General features: G+C 50.6%; 1 protein-coding gene across 1 annotated transcript in view; it reads left to right on the top strand.

Annotated features, from left to right (window-relative positions):
* The window catches only part of LOC118076292 (lysosomal acid glucosylceramidase), a 30,237-nt gene extending 10,595 nt beyond the window's left edge, over positions 1 to 19,642 (top strand). Inside the window, exons 4-11 of the mRNA XM_035098941.2 lie at positions 2,204 to 2,353; positions 4,412 to 4,545; positions 5,795 to 5,967; positions 11,445 to 11,682; positions 13,354 to 13,578; positions 15,632 to 15,795; positions 17,423 to 17,539; positions 18,518 to 19,642. Coding sequence (XP_034954832.1) covers positions 2,204 to 2,353; positions 4,412 to 4,545; positions 5,795 to 5,967; positions 11,445 to 11,682; positions 13,354 to 13,578; positions 15,632 to 15,795; positions 17,423 to 17,539; positions 18,518 to 18,656 — 1,340 coding nt within the window. The 3' untranslated portion in view covers positions 18,657 to 19,642. The remainder of the gene's footprint in view (positions 1 to 2,203; positions 2,354 to 4,411; positions 4,546 to 5,794; positions 5,968 to 11,444; positions 11,683 to 13,353; positions 13,579 to 15,631; positions 15,796 to 17,422; positions 17,540 to 18,517) is intronic.
* Positions 19,643 to 23,711: the final 4,069 nt, after the last annotated feature.

Here is a 23,711-nt window from a genome sequence, read left to right as displayed (position 1 = left end):
AGCCATTTTGGAAATGGGCAGAGCATGCGTAGAAGCGACTTCCGGTGCTGCTCTGCCCAGTTCCAAAATGGCCGCAGCACCACTTCCGCTGCCGTGCCACAGCCAATCCCAGATTTTTCAATCTGGGAGTTGGCACCTATGGAAGGTTAAAGGGAGGCTTCAGATACCCAAAGGGCAATGCACTGAAGGAAGTAGAACTTCCTAAGGGCATTACTTGTAGTACAGTGGAGCTGCCTGCCATGGGGTGAGAAGAAGGTGGGCTCTTCTTCTCTGGAATCATTGAAGAAAAGGCAGGATGATCATGTCTCAGGGGGTACCCTAGCTGAATCCCACATTGCAGATCCTGCAATGAGAAAGGCTTCCTCAACCTCGGCCCTCCAGATGTTTTGAGACTACAATTCCCATCAACCCTGACCACTACTGGTCCTACTAGCTAGGGATCATGGGAGTTGTAGGCCAAAAACATCTGGAGGACCGAGGTTGAGGAAGCCTGGGTTAGATGAGATGGTGATCAGGGACCCTTCCAGCTCTGTCGTTCTATGACTGGTGCAAAATGCCTCAGGCCACATCTGCAGCCAAAGACTCCTGGAAAGTAGAGTTTGTTAAGGTGCTGAAAGTAGTTAGGAAACCCCCTATTTCCCCCACAAAGTTCCTCAGGAAGAGAGAGAGATTTTTAAACCACTCTGAGAATGGCTGCTTTATCATGATGTTGTACAAGCGTTGGCAACCTTTTCTTCCTGTGGGCCGGAGGATTCCCACGGCCTATCGGCGGTGGGCCGGACCTGGGCCGCACAGGCGCAGAAGCCATTTCTGGTGGCGCTGCTGACATTTTGGAAATGGGCAGCCAGCACTGGAAATCGCTTCTGCGCAGCCGCAGACATGCGCAGAAGTGATTTCTGCTGCTGCTGACATTTTGGAAAATGGGCAGCGCAGCACCAGAAATCGCTTCTGCGCATGTCCGCGGCTGTGCAGAAGCGATTTCCGGTGCTGGCTGCCCATTTCCAAAATGTCAGCAGCAGCAGAAATCGCTTCTGCGGCTGCGCAGAAGCGATTTCCGGCGCTGCTCGGCGAGTCCCCACGCTGCGCTGCGCTGGTTTACCGCAGCGCGCAGGGGACTTGCTGAGCGGGCGGCTCGGTTCACGGGCGGCCCGTGGGCCGGATAAACAGCCTCCATGGGCCGGAGGTTGCTGATGCCTGATGTAGTTTGCAGCAGCACCTGTCTGTGGCCAAGGGAACTGCAGCCTGATGACATTCTTACATTTTTATTATACCTATAGAAATCATGGCAATTAATATAGAGCATTTACTTGAAGTCTAAAGTGATAAAAGAGTGCTTTAAATGTCTGGTGTGGATGTGGGCTCAGTGAGAGCATTGTAGAAGAGAAGAGATGTGAGCCTAGGTTCCCCCAAATCTTATGGATGAGGCCAAGCTTTCAAGAGTTGTTGGGAATATTGCTAGTCCATTCAAGCAATTTTTATTATATTTAGCCAAAAGCCTTTACAATTGATGACAGAGAATAAAAGGAAACTTCCTTCTAAAATCATACACGTAACCTGTAGCAGTTTACAACATAAAAAAAAAAGAAATTTACAACATTAAGACTTAAGATTGGAGGGCATTCACATAGCTGGAATTCACATTCTTGGCTGCCAGCACAAATTTGGCTACCTGGTGTGTAATATATATAGATGTTTATCTGCGAGGAGCTCAACTGTGTGGCTACTGCTAGTCTACATTAGGAGAAATTCACACTAAAATGCTGGTGTATTTTAGTGGGGCCTTTAAAAAATAAATAAATTTTGGAAATAACACAATAAATTTGAGGGGGAAAATATTAATTTGGAGTAGAAATGATATGCTGTAGAAAAAGAACATTTAAGGAACCAGGGCGGCAGGCATATATTTTTCTTTGTTTGTGGTTGTTGTTGCGTTTGCTGTTGTTTGTTTTTGTTATTTTTGAAAATTTAATTAAAACATTAAATAAGTAAGTAAGTAAGTAACTGATGAGGAAATGTAGAATTTAAGACTGGAAAAATCAGAAAGCGAGAGGAAACTCCAATGGACAGATTTAGCCCATCCCTACCCTAAAGTAAGGGACGCGGGTGGTGCTGTGGTCTAAACCACAGAGCCTAGGGCTTGCCGATCAGAAGGTTGGTGGTTCGAATCCCAATCTAAGCCACCTTCTTCCTTCCTTCACTATAGAAACCCTCACTCTGGAGATCAAGACATCCCAGAAATATCAAAAAATCAAGGGCTTTGGTGGGGCCTTGACAGATTCGGCGGCAATCAATATCCTGGCGCTTTCTCCAAAGGCTCAGACCAATCTCCTCAAATCCTATTTCTCAGAACAAGGTAAGTTGCCAAGAGTTGGGTAACAGCAGCCGGGTTGCCAACTTACACCGCTGGTTCTGCTCCTCTGCTATTCCAGTGGATGGGTGGGGGGAAGCTCTGCTCCGTCTAATATCTGCATGCCATCCTGGCGTGAAAGGCAGAAGAGCAAAAATGTTGGCGATCTTGAAGGAAACTGACAAGTCCCAGAGTTGCTGTAACTCCCATCATCCCTAGCTAACAGGACCAGTGGTCAGGGATGATGGGAGTTGTAGTCCCAAAACATCTGGAGGGCCAAGTTTGCCTATGCCTGGTCCAAACCTTCTTCACAGGGAACTCTGGGAACTGTAGTTCTGTGAGGAAAACAGGGGCCTCCTCCTACCAACTCTCAGCAATAAACTACAATTCCCAGAATCCTTTGGGGGTAAGCGGTGTTTTAAAGTGGCACGATGCTGATTCAAATGTGCAGTGCAGATGGGGGCTAAGAATGGGGAAATGAGAAACTGCAATGGACAGATTCATCCTTTACTACCCTAAGCAGTTATGATCAGTCCTCACTGGACTTTTTTTACACCCTCCCACAGTAAAGATTGTTTGTTCTTTACTGTTCTTTACCACTGTACATAGAAATCACACGTGAGGTGACCATGGGCATACCCAGCGAGGGGCAGGGGGGCAGCTGCCACCCCCGGGAAGCAAAAAAAAATTACCGTATTTTACGGACCATAACCCACACTTTTCCCCTCCAAAAACTGAAGGGGAAAAGTCACTGCGGGTTATGGAAATCGGGCTGTTTCCACCCCCTCCACAGCTGCAGCCAGCGACAGGAACGTGGGGGGGGGGAGAAGCAGCCTGAGCTGGGGGGGGGAGCGCGGACGGGAGCTCCATCCTTCCTTCCATCCTTCCCCCCTCTTTATTTCTTCCTGTCTCTCTCTCTCTCCCCCTCCCTCCCTCCCTCCCTTCTCTCTCTCATCCCTCCCTCCCTCCCTCCCTCCCTCCCTCCCTCCCTCCCTCCCTCCCTCCCTCCCTCCCTCCCTTCCTTCCTTCCTTCCTTCCTTCCTTCCTTCCTTCCTTCCTTCTCTCTCTTCCCTCCCTCCCTCCCTCTCTCTTCCCCCTCTCTTGCCCCCCCCCTAGTTTTGATCCTGGGTACGCCCCTGGAGGTGACCCCAAGGGGCAGCCCCATACAATTCCCAGGAAGATTGGCCTCATTTTTCCCAGCTTGTGGTGCAATTGCTGTCTAACCCTGTTTAACTCGCTCTCTATTTCTGTCTAACTCACTATTTAACTATTCTAATGCTCTAACAACCCATCTTGAGCTTCACTCTGTCTCAATTTGTCTCTCTAGTGATCTGTTCTCTCTCCCTCCCCCCTCTTTCTTCTATCTATATTAGGACCCAATCTATTCTCTTGGTTGTTTTAAACTGATTTTAAATATTATAATTTCACACAGTGCTTTTTTCGGGGGGGGGGGGACACACAGGGGCACACAGACCCCTAAACATTTTGTGAATCTTTGTGCTTTTATCCATTTATTGCATTTATTTCCCCCGATTTGAACTATAAAATGGTGATTTTCTCGAGTCAAAATGAGAGTACCCCCTAAATATTTTTTTTAGGGGAAAAAAAGCACTGGTTTTTTTTTACATCATTTTGACCTTCCCTAGGACCCCATGGTGAAGGCAGGAAATAAATTGAACAAGTAATAATAGCCACACTGATCACCTCCAAAGATCTAACACAGGCACCCCCAAACTTCGGCCCTCCAGATGTTTTGGACTACAATTCCCATCATCCCTGGCCACTGGTTCTGTTAGCTAGGGATCATGGGAGTTGTAGGCCAAAACATCTGGAGGGCCGCAGTTTGGGGATGCATGATCTAACAGAATTTGTTAGGCGTGTGGATTCCAAATCAGACTTTCTCCTATTTACACATTAATTTGCGGATCAGGTGAATTCACTTTGAAATGTGGAAGGAAACACATACCCCCGCCCCCACCCCAAATAATTTTCCTCGGTGAGCCCTATTCCTGGGAGTAACCCTGCTCTGTCGTCACTTTCCACTTTGGCTCCACTTTCTCCAAGGGATCGAATACACCTTGGTCCGCGTCCCCATGGCGAGCTGCGATTTCTCCGTGAGGCTCTATACGTACGACGATTCGGAGGACGACTTTGAGCTGAAAAACTTCAGCCTGACGGAGGAAGACACCAAAATGAAGGTGAAGGGATTCGCCGATCCCCAGGATAAAGATTTAGGTCCATTCCCAGGGGAGAAAGTGGATTTAATGTGAACCCGTTTCATTTGTGCTTAGGGGGAACCAGCTAGTCCTTGACTAACTAAGAAACCTTAGCCCAAGACTCTCAGACTCCACTTAGAACCCCAAATGCCATTTTAGAAGATAAAAGAAAAATGTCCGTAGCTCACTGGTAGAGCATCTGATCAAGGGTTCAATCCCCAGCACCTCTGAGAATGCCCCCTGTCTAAAATCCTGGAGAGCTGCTGCCAGTCAGTGTAGACAATACCAAGCTACAGTGGTACCTCGGGTTACAAACACTTCGGGTTACAAACTCCACTAACCTGGAAGTAGTACCTCGGATTGAGAATTTTGCCCCAGAACTGAAATCGCGCGGCGGTGGCGGGAGGCCCCATTAGCGAAAGCGCGCCTCAGGTTAAGAATGGTTTCAGGTTAAGAACGAACCTCCGGAACGAATTAAGTTCGTATCCCGAGGTACCACTGTATTTTATTTAGTTATTGTTTTATAGATGGACCATGGGACCAATGCTCTGACAATAGCAGCATCCTTTATACCAAGCAGGATTCTTGGATCCTGGATCCTCTTACAGGAATATAGTTGAACTAGAGCCCCCTTCACTCCTGACTATTGGCCAATACTGGCTGTGGATGATAGGAGTTGTAGTCCGACGGTCGCTGGAGAGACACAGTCTGATCTCCCCTGCTTGGCCAGCTCTGTTGCCTTTACGGCAGATCCTAAGGACTGAACCGCAGGTCTTCTGTGTGCTCTCTTCCACTGATCTGGAGACGAGCGGACCTGCTATCCTTCAGAACGTTCTTGGACTCCAACGCCCATCATCCATATCCAATACTGGCCAATAGTTAGGGACGGTCGGCGCTGCAGTTCTTGGCCTCCAGCTCTCACCATCCCCATCAGCCAGCATGGCCAATGGTTAGGGATGGTGACAGCCCAACAAGAGCTGGGGGCCACCAGAGAAAACTGGGAAATGTTCCTTCTGGCAACCGTGTGAGAGCAGCGAAATCACTGAGACACGACACAGGTGTTGGGTGAAATCAGATCAAATCTTTATTGATTACGAAGGGAAATGGGGCTGGCGTGGCAGCAGGTCTTAGGATCAGCCAAACCTATGGCAATCGCCCAACGCTGAACCAAGCCAAGCTCCCAGGGTCTCTGACGGTGATGCTCAAACGATTTCCCACATCCCCTCCCCAGATCCCAATCCTTCAGCAAGCCCAAGCCGTGGCCAAGAAGCCACTTGCCCTCTATGCCAGCCCTTGGACGTCCCCAGTGTGGATGAAGACCAACGGGGCCATGACAGGCCGGGGGACTCTCAAGGGGAAACCGGGAGACCGATACCACAAGACCTGGGCCAACTATTTCATCAGGTAACGTCACCGACGTCGTTTGGTTCCATTTTATTTGACGGCTGACCAGTTTGCGACGGTCGCAGAGCAGTAAAGTTAGTGAAATATACTCGGAGTCGAGAGTGAATTTCATGCTCTTTATTCAGCTCATATTCATCAAGGAGAAGAAGAGAAGACGAATGGCTCTTTTCCCAAAACCATCTGCTTATATACATTATTTACACAATGGGCCTTGCGTGATTGGCTACTTCAGGGCTACACCTGTGGGCCAATTATATTGTGGATTGACTTCTGCCTGCAGCCTGATTGGCTGCTCCTACAGGCCAATCAGGTAGCAGATTCACTTCTGCCAGCCGCCTGATTGGCTGCTCCAGCAGGCCAATCAGGTTGCGGATTCACTTCCGCCTGGAGTTGGATTGGGTAGCTCCCACTGATTCTGAATCCTATTGTTCTAGGATTCAGCTCAGTACATAACACCCCTCCCCTCTAAGTTCCACTCCTGCCCGGGAAGTTGCATTCGTAGTCCCCAAGGTCTGCTGGCCGCCTCCGTGTGCGTTGTGGCCTGGGGTGTTCCTTGGTCAGGGGTTCTGGTTCTGGCTCGTGTTCCGAGGCTGCTGGCTGTGCCGGGGCTGTCTGGTCTGGCGCCACTGAACCACTAGGTTGTGACTCTGGTTCCGGTGTCCTTCCAGCCTCGGGGCGCCCCTCTGTGCCTACTGCTTCTGCTTCCCCTGCCCACCCCTCTCGCTCTACAGGCCTCACTGCCCTGCTGTCCCCTTGGGACCCCTCTGTCCCGCTCTCCTCCCGGGTTCCTCCTGGGAATCGTCGCCGTAGCTGGTCGCAGTGGCGGCGCCAACATTGCCCCCCTTCCGTTAGTACCTCGTACGACACGGGACCGGTCACCTTGGTGACTGTGGCGGGTACCCATGCTGGGCCTGCCCCAAAATTCTTTGCATACACTGGGTCCTGGGCCACAAATGTCCGGGGGTTCCTGCCTTTCCCCACCACTACCTCATCCTGAGCTCTGTCGGGGTGAAGTCGGTCCAGTCTAGTTGCAAGGCGCCGGCCCATGAGTAGTTCAGCTGGGCTCCGGCCCGTCGTTGTGCTTGGGGTGCTGTGCTGTGCTAGAAGAAATGCGGCAAGGCGGTATTCCCAGTCCCCTTGTGTTATGCGGCGGAGGCTGTCCTTGGTGGTCCGCACCATGCGCTCCGCTTGGCCATTGGTGGCAGGGTGGAATGGTGCTGAGCGGATGTGGCGGATGGCGTTCTGCGCTGTGAAGGTCTGGAACTCCTCTGACGTGAATGCGGTTCCATTGTCCGAGACGAGGGTGTCAGGGAGCCCGTGGGTTGCAAACAGCTTACGTAGTACCCGGATGGCTGCCGCCGTAGAAGTGGACGGTACCAGTGCGACCTCCAGCCATTTGGTGTAGGAATCCACCACTATGAAGAATGTTTTTCCCTGGAAGGGGCCAGCGAAGTCCACGTGCAAGCGTGACCATGGATGTCGGGCGGACTCCCAGGGCTGGACTGGGGCCCTTGGGGGATCCGGGCGGGATTCCTGGCAGGTCTGGCAGTGTTGGACCCAGGCCTCTATCTCTCTGTCAATCCCCGGCCACCACACATAACTCCTGGCAAGGGCCTTCATCCTCACTACCCCTGGGTGTGTCTCGTGTAGGGCTGTGAGGACCCTTTTGCGGAGGGGCTGGGGAACAACGACCCTGCTTCCCCATAACAGGCACCCCTTGTGGGCCGACAGTTCATGTTTGCGGTTTGTGTAGCCAGCGAATTCTGGCCCGGGGCTGCTGCTGGGCCATCCTCGCCACACCCAGTCCAGGACCCGGGAGATGACCCTATCTTTTGTGGAATGGTGCGCAACTTCTTGTGCCTGAATGGGTCGGTCGGGAAGCAGCTCCAGGGTCATAACCTCTTGCGCAGGCGCTGGGTCGGGGCCTGTTTCTGGTAGTGGTAGCCTGCTGAGTGCGTCTGCGTGGCCCATCGCCTTCCCAGGGCGGTGGATTAGTGCATACTGGTAGCCGGCAAGGAAAATTGACCACCTGAGGACACGTGGAGACAACACTTGGGGGGTCTGCTTCTCGGGGGCAAACAGGCCAAGCAACGGCTTGTGGTCAGTCACTATGGTAAAGGGCCGCCCGTACAAGAAATCATGGAATTTTTTTACGCCCTTCACGATTGCCAGACCCTCCTTGTCAATCTGTGAGTAGTTTCGTTCGGCTGCAGCAAGCGTCTGGGAGAAGTATGCCACCGGCACCTCTCTTCCATCCGGGAGTTGGTGTCCCAGGACAGCGCCGATGCCATAGGGAGAGGCGTCGCATGCCAGCACCACTGGCAGCCTCTCGTCGAAGTGTGCCAAGACCGAGTTCGAGACGAGCAAGTCCTTGACTGCCTGGAATGCGGCCCTTTGTCGCTGGCCCCACACCCAAGGGGCCCTTTTATCTAGGAGTCTGTGTAGGGGCTCCGCTACCGCTGCCTTATGGGGAAGGAAGGCATGGTAAAAGTTCAATAGTCCCACGAATGACTGAAGTTCGGGCTTGCTCTTGGGCGCTGGGGCCTCACAAATGGCCCGTACCTTGTCACCGGTTGGATGGACCCCTTCTGCGTCCACCTTAAATCCCAGAAAGTCCACCTGCGGCACTCCCAGTAAACACTTTTCCCGCTTCACCTTGAGGCCCGCTGTCTGGAAACGGTGCAGGACGGAGCGGAGGCGGTCCTCAAATTCCTCTGGTGTGGGCCCGGCGATCAGTACATCATCGAAGAAGGGGGTGACGCCAGGAATCCCTTTAAGGAGAGAGTCCATTAGATTCTGGAATATGCCTGGTGCCACGCTAACGCCAAATTGCAGCCGCTTTACTCTGAATGCCCCTCTGTGCGTCACAATCGTCTGAGCCTCTGCTGTGGCTTCGTCCACAGGCAACTGTTGATACGCTTGGGCCAAGTCCAGTTTGCCAAAGATTTTTGACCCAGCCAGGGTGGCGAGGACATGGCTGACCACTGGCACTGGGTATGCATGGGCCGTGAGAGCCTTGTTTATGGTGCATTTGTAGTCTGCACAGATGCGGACCGAACCGTTAGGCTTGACGGGTGTGACAATTGGAGTTTCCCAGGGGGCGTTGGGCACCGGCTCCAGCACTCCTTGCTCCACGAGCCGGTCCAATTCCTCGTCTATGCGGGGTTTCAGGGCGAACGGGACCCGGCGGGCCTTGTGCCTGATGGGTCGTACAGCGGGGTCTAGCTGTAGGGCGATGGGGGGTCCTGTATATCGTCCCAATGCCCCATCGAAAACCCCTGGAAACTCTTTGCATATGGCGTCCACGTCCACTTGTAAGCTAGTGCGGTTCACCCCAGTAATGGCTAGCCCCAGAGGTCCAAACCATGCCAGTCCCAGTAAGCTAACGTAGGGGCCCTTAACTACCAGCAAGTCCAATTGTTGCTTTCGCCCTCGATATTGCACCCTGAAGGTCCCCACCCCCATTGTAGGGACCTTACGTTTCTGGAAGTCCCGGAGGGTGAATGGGGCCGGCCTTAGTTTGGGACCCCCATTAGGGCACAGTTCCCTTAATGTTCGGGCCGAGATTATGGATAGAGTTGAACCCGTGTCCAGCTCCATGCGGCATGGGGCTCCCTCTATCTGTACCTCTATATAAATTTTCTCTGTGCTGGGATGGGGCAACTGGAATACCTGGTAGTCCGTGATCTCCGTCGAGTTGCCTTGGTGCATGGTGCCGTGTGACCTGGGGCTCCTGGGTCGGTCATCTGATGCTTGTCGACGGGTGAGTCGAGCCCGACACACCCGGGCGATGTGTCCCAATTTTCTGCACTGCCTGCACTCTGCGTTGCGGAAACGACAGGTCCTCCTCTCGTGGTTCTCCCCGCAGCTTGCACAGTTCCCTCCTTCTCGTCGAGGCTGCTGTGGTGTGTGTGCTGCTTGAGTGCGCCGCTGTACTCGGTGTACTTCCTCCCTGTCAGATTCAGATTCGTCGGTGAGGTCTTCGTGGTAGACCCTCGGTTGGGATGGCGGGGCCGGTCGTGCCTCTTGCGTTGACCTCTCGGCGGCTTCGGTTGCCAGGGCTTCCTCCAGAGCAATCTGGAACGTGAGGTCTTTTTTGGCGTAGAGGCGTCGTTGCAACATCTCGTCCCTCAGGCCACCGACGAGGCGGTCACGAAGCATGTTCTCCAACTCTGAGAAGTTGCATAACCGGGCGGCTTGGCGGAGGGAGGTCACAAACCCAGTTATGGTTTCCCCTGGGGCTTGCCGCTTTGCGTAGAAGGCATTTCGGCAAGCTACCACCGAGGGCTGTGGTGAAAAGTGCTCCTTCAGCCGTTCCATTATTGTTTTGTAAGAGACGGTAGCGACATCTCTAGGTGCAAGGAGAGCCCGGGCGATTTCAAACGTCTCCTCTCCACAGACGCTGAAGAATGTCGCCCTCTTCATGGCATCGTTGGTGACTTCTTTCGCTTGCAGGAGGAAGTTGAAACGGGCGGCGTACCCTTCCCAGTCTCCTGATGCTGGTTTGAATGGCAAGAAGCTGCTGTCGGTTGCCATTCTGGGTTCCTTGGGTCCTGGAGCTGAAGCCTGGATGCACGGTGCGATGCAGCGGTGCAGCAGGTGGCGGTGCTGCGGTGCAGTGCGTGGTGGCGGTCAGCTCAGCAGGATCCCATCCTCGTCGCCAGTGAAATATACTCGGAGTCGAGAGTGAATTTCATGCTCTTTATTCAGCTCATATTCATCAAGGAGAAGAAGAGAAGACGAATGGCTCTTTTCCCAAAACCATCTGCTTATATACATTATTTACACAATGGGCCTTGCGTGATTGGCTACTTCAGGGCTACACCTGTGGGCCAATTATATTGTGGATTGACTTCTGCCTGCAGCCTGATTGGCTGCTCCTACAGGCCAATCAGGTAGCAGATTCACTTCTGCCAGCCGCCTGATTGGCTGCTCCAGCAGGCCAATCAGGTTGCGGATTCACTTCCGCCTGGAGTTGGATTGGGTAGCTCCCACTGATTCTGAATCCTATTGTTCTAGGATTCAGCTCAGTACATAACAGTTAGGCACACTAACAAAGCCCACAGCTAGTGCAGCAAAGGCTCCTGGGAGAAAAATGGCGACAATTCAGCACCAAGGGGCCTTCTTCTTCCTCGGGGGAGAAAAGGGATATCGTAGAGCTGAGAAAGGTTGAGAAATCATCAAGGGGAGGGAGCGACTTTCTCTCTTGGAGAAAAGGCGGGATGAGATGAAATGGTGGGTGTTTATGAAAGTTACGCTTGGCCGAGAGAGAGCGGATAGACAAAATTATTGTATCGCTCTCATAAAACGAGAACCTGTGGACATTCCATGAAGCTGAAAATGGGAAGATTCTGGGAGGACAAAAGAGTTTAGTTTCTTAAAAGAAAAATCTCAGGAAGTCATCTGAGGGGGAAATCTCCTCAGCAACATCTTGGCTCGCTGTTCTTGCTAACTTTCGTTGCCATTCCCCTCTGCAGGTTCTTAGACGAATACGCCAAGCATAACTTGACTTTCTGGGCTGTGACGGCTGGGAACGAGCCAACGGCTGGCGACATCATCTTTTACCCCTTCCAGTGCCTGGGCTTCTCCCCCGAGCACCAGAGGGACTTCATCGCCCAAGATCTGGGTCCTGCCTTGGCCAACAGCTCTTACAAGGGCATTGAGCTGATCATTCTGGATGACCAAAGGGTGATGCTGCCATACTGGGCCGAAGTGGTGAGTGGGCCGCCTTGGACCGGTGGAACCCAAACCCCTGTTTTCCTATTTATTTTGCTAAAGGCCAAGTCGGCACCATGCATTTAAAGCCCCAGGAGGCCATTTTGACAGTCATGGCTTTGCCCAAAGCACCCTGAAAGTCCAGAGCAATAAATTGTTGTTATATGATACAAATAAACCAGGAAGGACCAGGCTAAATATCTATCCAGTTCGCCATTCTCTTTCTCCCAATCAGAGCAGCCGAAGGAAGGACCGATGGCTCTGGCCTGAGGTCTGAACTGATTGCCTCAAGGGGAGGGGAGGGATACCCACAGGTTACCCACACCTGTGGGGAGCAATTGCTAAATTCCCTTCTTCATAATCCAGGACAAGGAATTAGGCTTCCCCTCCCACCCCTCGCTGCTACCTTGCAGAGTCTCAAATGTGCGCATCCTTAAGATAAGGCCCACTGAAACCAGCTAGCCTTGAGTTTGCTTTGGGGATTTGTAGCTGTCATCTTCACTCTCCTCCATGAGGTCTAGAAACATGCCGGTGTGGGGTGTGTTGTAGGAATTTCCCCCACCCCACTGAATCACACACACACACACACACACACACACACACACACACACACACATTTCCACATGACTATCCTTGGGAGGCTCTGCCAACTGGACATTTCCCCATCAATGGTGCCACAATAGAAGACTCCTCCAGGAATGGATTAAACCCGGCCTTAAACAAAGGACAGCAATCAACCCTCAGGAAACTATGAACTTCTCTTTGTGCTCAGGAATTCACACCTGGGAGGGGTGAGAGGAGGACCAGGATAGGTGTCAAAGTCCTCAAGTTACTACCTCAACCCCTCCCCTTTCATGATGTGTTAGTGACATAGTTATGATGTAGGGATGACGTGTTTTGTGGGTGTTTCTTGGTGATGGGAAAGCTGATAAAAGTAGAGATTCTCTTTTGTTCTGGACTCCATCTTGCTTCACCTCATTGCGGGTGGGGTCCTGTCGCGCGACAGTCTTCTTTTAACAAAGGCCAAGCCTACTGGCTGCTGTTTTGCTCTGATATTCTTGGCTGGAGTCTTGTTTTGCCCAAGGGAGCCCTCAGATTTTCATAGCTGTCAACCCTCCCTTTTTTGCGGGAAACTCGCTTATTCCAAGCCGCAGCTGTCAGCCTTCCCCTTTTTTGCTGGAAATTCCCTTATTCCAGCGCCGTTTCCCGCTGCTATCCTGGATTGTTAGATATACCATAGACTGTCCCCGGGACAGATGAGGCTGCTGCTGATCCCTTATTTTCAAATCCGAAAGTTGACAGCTATGCAGATTTTCCGTTAACAGGTGGAAAGGCCAAACATAGAATATGAAGCTCTGTAAGCTTGACAATTCTGTCAGGCAGAAGAACCAGGCAGAGGGCCTTCTCGGTAGTGGCACCCACCCTGTGGAACGCCCTCCCACTAGATGTCAAAAAGAAAAATAACTACCAGACTTTTAGAGGACACCTGAAGGCAGCCCTGTTTAGGGAGGCTTTTAATGTTTAATCGATTATTTTATTTTTCTGTTGGAAGCCACCCAGAGTGGCTGGGGAAACCCAGCCAGATGTGCGGGGTATAAATAATCAATTATTATTATTATTATTATTATTATTATTATTATTATTATTTTATTATCCCTTGTGTACTTCTAGGTTCTCAAGGACCCTGTGGCGGCCAGTTACATCAATGGGATCGGCATCCACTGGTATTTAGATTTCTTGGCCCCCATCGACTTGACTCTCTCCATCACTCACCACCTTTTCCCCAAGTATTATCTCATCTCCACCGAGGCCTCTACAGGATCGTATTTTTGGGAGCCCCGTGTGGTGTTGGGGGAGTGGGACCGCGGCAGCAAGTACAGCCACAGCATCCTTGCGGTAGGAGCTCGAGCGGCAATGGCTTTTAAAAAATAATAATAATGAAAGTTTAGTAGAATTTCAGAGTCCGGCATTTGCTTGTTTGTTTGAACAAAATTTATATATCAACTTGAAGGAAACCTCTCCGCAGTTAACGATAAATACAAAACGAAAGAGGAAAGCGATAGATTAAAAACCCAGTTAAAAATGAGTGCAGGCAGCAACTGTTTTAGGTACGTCTGATATGTTCACGACTGCACATTGTGCCGCTCGGAAGTGATCCAAAAACGTCACGGAAAGGGGTGGGATGGGGTGTTTTCTCGACGGGTGTTCAGATTGTACGCGATTTCATGTACTGTAAGTGCGCCGATGTCTCAGAAGGTAACCCCTGCACAAATCTGTCACTGCCTGCATTTTAAAATATTCTAAAGATCATTAAAACCAGCTAAAAAGAAATAAAACACCTGTAAATTTCTATGTGTCTGGGTTGGGTTTGCCTAGACAAAGACGTTTTCAGCCAGCACCCAAAAGAGTACGGTGAAGGTGCCTACCTATTGGCAGTCAATTTGCAGGGAGTTCCAAAGTTTAGTGTCATTGAATTCTACTCAATATTGATCCAGAGCAGGATTCCCCCCAAAATAGACCAGAGGCAATTGTATTTCATCCAGCAGAGCTTTACTGCTACTGAAGGCAAATGAGCATAATGGTCACAAATCCAATACATTCAGGATTGGCACTGTCCGTAAGAAATCCAGTTGCAGCAGACTTAACTTAAAAATTCCAATAATTTATAATAAAACGGAACTTTGACGCTATATGCAGAACATCACACCAGAAGGAAAAGAGATAGAACGAGAAAGTGAAACACAGGCTCCTTCTGGCCTATTTTTATAGTCAGCATGATCTTGACAGAAAGAAAAGAGAACCAGTTCAAGCCAGCTGTACTCAGCTTCTCTGAAGGAATAACCCAAACATCATGAACCTTCTGCTTGTTTCTTTCACACAGAGAAGCTTCCAGAAGCTTCCAGAACCCTCTTGAATTAATTAGAATAGGAAAGATCTCTACACATCCGATCAATACTTTCATTACTAAGAAATGCAAACTGACATTTACAGGTGAAACTCGGAAAATTAGAATATCGTCGAAAAGTGCATTTATTTCAGTAACGCAACTTAAAAGGTGAAACCAATATATGAGATAGATTCATGACATGCAAAGCAAGATATGTCAAACCTTTATTTGTTGTAATTGTCATTATTTGTCATTAGGCGGGTCAATTATAAATGGAATGGAATTAATGAAATGTAATAGCGATGTTTATTTTTGTATTATTCTAACTATTTGTTTTATTACTGTGGAATTTCCAAAAGAAAGCATTTGTAAAAATTAAAAGAAAAAGAAAAAATAATAAGTTGCATTACTGAAATAAATGCACTTTTTGACGATATTCTAATTTTCCCAGTTTCAACACTAAAATATCGGTTTCTTACAACTGCTTAGGAATTCCCTCCCGTTAAATATTAGGCTCCATCTCTATTGCCTTAGTGGTTCCTACTAAATACCTTCCTCTTTCAAGGAGCCTTTTCAGTAGAGATACAAATCCAAGATGTTTTTAAGATTTCTTTCTCCAATTGTTTAATCATTTCTTGTTTGCTGCTCTCAGGTGGCTTTGGGAGGAAAGGAAAGGCCAAAAACTGAATTAATGAATAAATTAAGCCTATTAAGAGGCATGTGTGACTAAGATATATTGGTTTCCTTCCTTAGTTTGAAAAGTACAGTGGTACCTCGGTTTATGAACACAATTGGTTCTGGAAGTCTGTTCATAAACTGAAGCGTTTATAAACTGAAGCGACCTTTCCCATTAAAAGTAATGGAAAGTGAATTAATCCGTTCCAGATGGGTCCGCGGCGTTCGTAAACTGAAAATTCGTAAACCGAGGTGTTCGTAAACCGAGGTTCCACTGTACTTCTATGCAGCCGGTGCATAAAATCTGATCAACCTAGCAGTACATTAAAAATGTGTAATAAATAAGATGAATAAACAAATCAAGTGTCCTTCTCTGCCTTCTTGCAGAATCTCAATAACTACGTCACAGGCTGGACGGACTGGAACCTTGTCCTGGACATGGAAGGGGGTCCCAACTGGAGCAAAAATTATGTCGACAGTCCTGTCATTGTAGACGCAGCCAACGATGTGTTTTACAAACAACCCATGTTTTATCACATGGCACACTTCAGGTGAGACGGCAGGACCCTCCACACATGACCCCCCCCCCCGTGCCAACCATATTGAGTCCTAAAATGGGGAGGCCCTGTGGGTGGCGCCGCCTCAGGCTGCGGCCTGCTTGGCTTTGATGGATGACAGGGCCTTCTCGGTGGTGGCTCCTCGTTTGTGGCACACGTGCGCCTGTCGCTCGTGCTGCTGGGTTGCAGGCGGATTTTTTTTAAAAAAAATGCTCCCATTCACCCGGGCATTAGATGGCTGATAGGTATGGGCCAAGGCAAGGGTTAAATTAAAAAACCATGAGAGAATGTGGTTGCTCCAGAGGGTGGCAACACGAGAACGGGGCCTTCTCTGCAGTGGCTCCCCGTCTGTGGAACGCTCTCCCCAGGGAAGTTCACCTGGCGCCTTCATTACACACCTTTAGGCGTCAGGCAAAAACATTCCTTTTTAACCAGGCCTTTGGTTGACCTGATCGACATCCTGTACCTTTTTAAAATGCAGCTCTTTTTGGGTGTGTGTGTGTGTGTCGTGTTATCAGGTTATTGCTTTTACTTTGATTTTATATATTGTTATCGTTTATGTGAACCACCGTGAGACCTCCGGGTATAGGGCGGTATATAATTTCAGTAAATAAATAAAAACGTTTTAGATGTTGTAAGTATGTTTTTTTGGAAGTTTCCCCCCCCCCAAAAAAAAACACCATTATTATTTTAAACCATAATGTTTTTAAATATTTGATATTTGCTGCCCTGGGCTCTTCTGAGAGGAAGGAAGGTACGGGATACAAATTTAATAAACAACCAAACAGATAAACACTCTCAGTCCCAGCTCCCCCTCCTCCAAACCACCTCAGAATAACCCCCTTGGTTGTGTTGAGATGGGACTAATAGACCCTCACTCTGCAGCAGCAGGGCTGGTCTTGAGCTACTTAGATCTAATATCAGGTACACAGGCTGAGACCCTCCCTGCCCGCAGACTGTCTCGCCAGAGTGGTGCATGCTCTAGTTATATCTTGCTTGGACTACTGCAATGCGCTCTACGTGGGGCTACCTTTGAAGGTGACCCAGAAACTACAATTAATCCAGAATGCGGCAGCTAGACTGGTGACTGGGAGTGGCCACCGAGACCACAAAACACCGGTCTTGAAAGACCTACATTGGCTCCCAATACGTTTCCGAGCACAAGTCAAAGTGTTGGTGCTGACCTTTAAAGCCCTAAACGGCCTCGGTCCTGTATACCTGAAGGAGCGTCTCCACCTCCATTGTTCTGCCCGGACACTGAGGTCCAGCTCCGAGGGCCTTCTGGTGGTTCCCTCGCTGAGAGAAGCCAAGTTACAGGGAACCAGGCAGAGGGTCTTCTCGGTAGCGGCGCCCTCCCATCAGATGTCAAAGAGAAAAACAACTACCAGACTTTTAGAAGACGTCTGAAGGCAGTCCTGTTTAGGGAAGCTTTTAATGTTTAATAGATTATTGTATTTTAATATTGTGAAGGAAGCCACCCAGAGTGGCTGGGGAAACTGAGCCGGATGAGCGGGGTATAAATAATTTATTATTATTATTATTATTATTATTATTATTATTATTATTATTATTATTAAACCACATTCCCCTTTCCCCCTGCTTCTTTACTATGCTAATGCAGCAAGTTCCTCCCGGAGGGAACCCAGAGGATTGAGATTCAGAGGAGCAAGTGGACCGACTTGGAATATTCGGCCTTCTTGCGTCCAGATGGCTCAGCGGCTGTTGTTGTCTTGAACAGGTGAGTGGGAGCCAGGTGGCCTCCGTGCTGCCGCTGAACGGCTGTCAGAAGAAAATAAGACGAACACCTGAAAGGTCACCTTCTCAGTGGGCCATCAGATCCTCAGTGGGAAACCAGCAAGCAGGATTTTCACACAAGAGCTACTCTCCCCTCCTGTGGTTTCCAGCAAGTGGTATTCAGAAACATGGCTGCCTCCAATAGTGGATGGAGGCAAAGCATAGCCATCGTGGCTACTGGCCATTGATTCGCCCCACGAACTTGTCAAGTCCTCTTTTAAAGCGATCTAGGTTAGTGGCCCTCGCTGCCTCCTGTGGATGGGAGTTCCAGAGTTTAACCAAGCGCAGCATAAAGAAGTTCCTTTCTTTTATCTGGCCTGGATCTTCCAACATTCAGCCCCCTCCAGTTCTAGCGCTACAAGATTATTCTCGGGGTGGCGGGTTCAAGCCCTGCATTGGTGAAAAGGTTCCTGCATTACAATTCCATGACTCGGATTCTAAGAAAGGGGGGAAAAAACCTCTTCACTAACTACTATCTCCACGTCATGCAAAAATACAAATTTCTATCTTGCTCGCTCGCCTTTCCCTTAAACTATAAAGCCCCAAATTCTGTAACCTTGCTCCTCTTGGGCAAGTTGTTCTGTGCCCTTGATCGTTCTGGTTGCCCCCTGCCGTTCCTTCAGCCTCGTGTGATTCTGTGGAGTTAAAGGCACCTTGCGGGAATCATAGAATTGTAGAGTTGGATATGGAACCCAAGGGTCATCTAGTCCAGCCCCTGCAATGCCGGAACCTTTTCTCCAATGCCTTCCTCTCCGCTGCCTTGTCTTTTTTGAGCTCGTTTCGGTTGCCCTTTTCTTGTGGGCTGAGGAAAGGAGCAGCTTTTCCCTGGATTTCTCCAGAACTATTCCTGGACCAGAATTCCCCCTCAGCCCGCCGCCTGCCTATCTTTCTAAATCGTTCCCTGTCTCACCCTCTTCCTCAGGTCCCACAAGGACGTCCCGTTTGTCATCTCCGACCCAGGCGTGGGCCACATCGAGGCCGTGTCGACCGCCGACTCCATCCAGACCTACCTCTGGGAGCGGCCCATGGAGGCAGCGGCAGCACCCCCCGCCCAGCAATAAATATTCTGCGCCCGTGAGATGGGTTGGCGTTAGCAGGGAGAAGGGGAGATCGTGAATTGGTTGCTGCAGGAGTCCTGGGGATGGGTCTGCCAGCTCTGTGGGAAGGCCTGTATGAACCAGGAACTGAACAGGGTGTTTTCTCTGCAGCTGGTGTTGGATAGGTTTAACACTCTCTGTTTTACCCGGAGCATAGCTGCCAAGTCTCCCGTTTTCCCCGGGAAACCCCCGTTTTTCCAGCTGTCCCCAGCTGAAAAACCGGATTTTTTTGTTTCCCCCCGGTTTATTCTGCCGCGGCGGCCATTTTGGAACTGGGCGGAGCATGCTCAGAAGCGACTTTTGATGCTGCTCTGCCCAGTTCCAAAATGGCTGCAGCGCGACTTCTGGTGCGGCAGCCATTTTGGAACTGGGCACAGCAGCATCAAAAGTCACTTCTGAGCATGCTCCGCCCAGTTCCAAAATGGCTGTCGCGCTACTTCCGGTATGCTAATTTCGGTCCGGTCCCTTATTTTTCAGAGAGGAACTTGGCAGGTATGACCCAGAGAGCAGACCTGTTAACATTACTGGACCCAAGCTAGCCATGCCCATTACTTCCAGCGGGTCTACTCTGAGGAAGACCAGCATCGACTGCATAAAAATGCCATTAGGCAGGTGCCGGGGGGGGGCACACCTTTGACCCGAACGGCGTTGCCGAACGACAGCTCCCACCCGCGAGCGCGGCTGGTGGAAGTTGGATTTGAACGACGTTCCTGTCTCCCAGCAGCCCCAGCAAGCATGCCCAAGGGATGATGGGAGTTGTAGTTCAGCAACGTCTCAAAACCCTGCACTGGCTATAAAAAACACCTAAGCCAGCCCTTTCTTTGCTATTTGAGTTGCCATTCATTCCATAGAGGGCTTTGCCATGCCCACCTCACGGGGCTGATCTCCTCCTCCTCCTATCTCAGATGTTTTCATACAATAAATCAGTTTTTTTTCCCTTTTTCTAGAAACCCATCGGCTTCCTGGCTTTCTTTCATGGGATTTCGGGCTAGGGTGGGAGTGCAGAGGGACAGAAGGAGGGCTGGTGTTGGTGTTGCCCCCTGTGTACAGTGGTACCTCGGTTTAAGTATACAATTGGTTCCGGAAGTCTGTACTTAACCTGAAGCGAACTTTCCTATTGAAAGTAATGGAAAGTAGATTAATCCGTTCCAGACGGGTCTGCAGAGTGCTTAAACTGAAGCGTTCATAAACTGAAGCGAAGTTTCCCATTGAAAGTAATGGAAAGCGGATTAATCCATTCCAGACGGGTCCGCGGAGTACTTAAACTGATAGTACTCAAACCGAAGTGTACTTAAACCAAGGTATGACTGTATTGTGAACGCTTTCCCTGTCAGTGTTTCCCAAGAAGTAGAGAGACACCTCCCACTCAGTTTTCCAAAGCCTGGGGTGCATGGGCGTACCCAGGATCAAAACTGGGGGGGCAAGGGGAGGGGCCAAGGCACAGAAGGGGAGGGGCCACAAAGTGGGCAGGGAAAGTGCAGTCAGAGGCGCCGGGCTGATGGGCAGAGGCGGAGCACAGCCCGACAGAACGCACCGTGGCGCGACCTCCCTCCAGCTGGGAGATTGAGAGATTGAGAGAGAGAGAGAAAGAGAGATCTGGAACCGTGCAGACGCCCCTCTCTCCTTGCGACCCTGTTCTCAGCAACTGCCGACCCCTGCACGGTTTTGCATGCGGGCAGATGACGGAGCCAAGCTCCTCCCGCTGCCTCGCGATGGCCCAATTGAAAAGACCCTGGCCAAAGGCGGGCGCCTTTGTCACAGAGAGGAAAGCTGGGGAGGCGCTGGCAATAGTGCAGCCGCCGCTGCGCCAGGAAAGGGGGCAACAAGGCAGGAGTTCGCCAGGGCAGGAAGGCCCCCCTGCCGCGCTCCCTGGTTCCCCGCCGTGCATGGCTTTGCCTGAGGGCGTGACGGGGAGCTGGAGGGAGAGCGTGGCGCGACGGGCGGGAAAGGCGAACTCGCGCTCCGCTGGGCTGTGCCCCTCCCTAGAAGCAGGGCTGGTGGGCGGAGACAGAGCCCAGCCCAGCCCAGCGGAGCGCGAGTTTGGTGTTCCTGCCCGCCGCGCTGCGCTCTCTGGTTCCCCGCCGCGCTTGGCCTTGCCTGAGGGCGCGACGGGGAGCTGGAGGGTGGCCGCAGCGTGGCGGGCGGGAACGGCGAACTCGCGCTCCGCCGGGCTGTGCCCCTCCCTAGAAGCAGGGCTGGTGGGCGGAGGCGGAGCACAGCCCGGCGGAGCGCGAGTTCGCCATTCCCGCCGCGCTGCGCCGCGCCGCACCCTGCCTCCAGCTCCCCGCCGCGCCCTCAGGCAAGGCCAAGCACGGCGGGGAACCAGGGAGCGCGGCGCGTTGTGCGGGAACGGCGAACTCGCGCTCCGCCGGGCTGTGCCCCTCCCTAGAAGCAGGGCGGGTGGGTGGAGGCGGAGCCCAGCCCAGCGGAGCGCGAGTTCAGCGTTCCCGCCCACCGCGCCGCGCTCTCTGGTTCCCCGCCGTGCTTGGCCTTGCCTGAGGGCGCGGCGGGGAGCTGGAGGGAGGGTGCGGCGCGGCGCAGCGTGGCGGGAATGGCGAACTCGCGCTCCGCCGGGCTGTGCTCCGCCTCTGCCCACCAGCCCTGCTTCTAGGGAGGGGCAGCCTGCGGCCCCCACTTGCCCCGCAGTGGGTACGCCCTTGTGGGGGGGGGGCAGCTGGCTTCTAGAGTAGGGCAGCTGCCCTAACTTGCCCCGTGGTGGGTACGCCCTTGCTGGGGTGCATAGAGTGGGAGGTTTGTGACATCGGAGGGGGTCTGGGCCTCGTGGTGCCACAGGCCTTTTATGTCTTAAACAAAGAGTTCAGAACCTGTGGCCTTTTGGATGTTGCTGGGCTCCCAGCTCCCATCGCTGGTCGTGGTGGTTGGGGCTGCTGGGAGTCAGGAATCCCACATCATCTCTACACTCCCCTCTAGCCTGGGATTGTTAAACAGGTTAGCACAGGGGTCTGGAAACTTTTTCAGCCATGGGCCGGTCCACCGTCCCTCAGACCATGTGGTAGGCTGGACTATATTTTTTGGGGAAAAGAATGAATTCGTATGCCCCACAAATAACCCAGAGATGCATTTTAAATAAAAGGACACATTCTACTCATGTAAAAACACGCTGATTCCCGGTCCGTCCATGGGCTGGATTTAGAAGGTGATTGGGCCTGATCTGTCCCCCAGGCCTTAGTTTGCCTTCCCATGGGTTAGCACAGGCATCCCCAAACTTCGGCCCTCCAGATGTTTTGGACTACGATTCCCATCATCCTTGACCACTGTGCAACGAACACTCTTTCCAAACCCAAAGACTAGCTCCTGTCTATCTCACCTACCTACCTAATCTCTCCAAAGCACATGTAGAACGGAGAAGGGTGGGGAATAAGTAAATAATTCACTTCTAATGGGAGACTATTCCCAACCTCCTTTTCAGTTCTCTGGAAAACTCAAAATACCCAAGTTGATGGGAAAGGTCTCAGAGCTCAGGTATAGAGCTCCAGCTTCATACATTCCTAGTTCAATCCCTGGTGTCCCCAAGAAGGGATAGGAATGTCTCCTGGCTGAAATGATGGGAAGACACTGCCAGTCAGAGTTGGTAATACTGAGCTGGATGGGCCAGTGGTTTGGCTCAGCTAAGGGGAAGTTTCCCTTGCGTCCGATGTTCTTTTGTTGTCCTTTATCCTAAGAGCAAGCAATCTTCCCCGCAAAACAAGAGGATTAATGCCTTCCTTTAAGAAACAGTATGAAACATCATACAGGTGAAACTCGGAAAATTAGAATATCGTCGAAAAGTGCTTTTATTTCAGTAACGCAACTTAAAAGGTGAAACCAATATATGAGATAGATGCATGACATGCAAAGCAAGATATGTCAAGCCTTTATTTGTTGTAATTGTAATTATTTGTCGTTAGGCGGGTCAATTATAAATGGAATGTAATTAATGAAATGTAATAGCGATGTATGTTTTTGTTTATTTTTGTATTATTGTAATTATTTGTTTTATTACTGTGGAATTTCCAAAAGAAAGCATTTGTAAAAATTGAAAGAAGAATTAAAAATAGTAAGTTGCATTACTGAAATAAATGCACTTTTTGACGATATTCTAATTTCCCGAGTTTCACCTGTATGTAAAATAGCACAAGTACAAAAATTCTGAATACAGAAGGAGGGATGTCATGGAATTCTACTCGGTACTGATCCAAAGCAGATTCCAATGTGTAGTTAGCAGAGTAAAAACTTAAACGCGTTGCAGGATTCTCAGAAAATGGACCAGAGGCAATTGTATTTCATCCAGCAGAGCTTTACTGCTACTGAAGGCAAATGAGCATAATGGTCACAAATCCAATACATTCAGGATTGGCACTGTCCACAAGAAATCCAGTTGCAGCAGACTTAACTTAAAAATTCCAATAATTTATAATAAGACTGAACCTTGACACTATATACAGAACATCACACCAGAAGGAAAAGAGAAAGTGAAACACAGGCTTCTTCTGGCCTATTTTTATAGTCAGCATGATCTTGACAGAAAGAAAAGAGAACCAGTTCAAGCCAGAGAACCAGCTCACACAGAGAAGCTTCCAGAAGCTTCCAGAACCCTCTTGAATTAATTAGAATGAGAAAGATCTCTGCACATCAGATCAATACTTTCTGTACTAAGAATTGTAAACTGACACTCCCTGCTTCAAGAATAAAGCCATTGGCCTTGGAATATGCATACCTGCCAAGTCTCCCACTGAAAAATGCGGGAGCAGCAGCGGCGCAGCACCGGAAGTTGCGTAGAAGCAACTTTCGGGGCCGCTCTACCCATGTGTGGGCACCGGAAATCGGGCAGAGCGGCACCGGAAGTCGCTTCTACGCATGCTTGGTGGCCATCTTGGTGGTGGCCGCATGGCGGCGGCCATCTTGGTGACGGCTGCCACCATGCGACCACCACCAAGATGGCCGCCAGGCATGCGTAGAAGTGACTTCCGATGCTGCTCTGCCCGATTTCTGGTGCCCACACATGGGAAGAGTGGCACC

This window comes from Zootoca vivipara, chromosome 17 (assembly GCF_963506605.1).
Source record: "Zootoca vivipara chromosome 17, rZooViv1.1, whole genome shotgun sequence".
Taxonomy (NCBI): domain Eukaryota; kingdom Metazoa; phylum Chordata; class Lepidosauria; order Squamata; family Lacertidae; genus Zootoca; species Zootoca vivipara.
The sequence above is the reverse complement of the archived record's forward strand: the minus strand, read 5'-3'. Positions and strand labels throughout refer to the sequence as shown.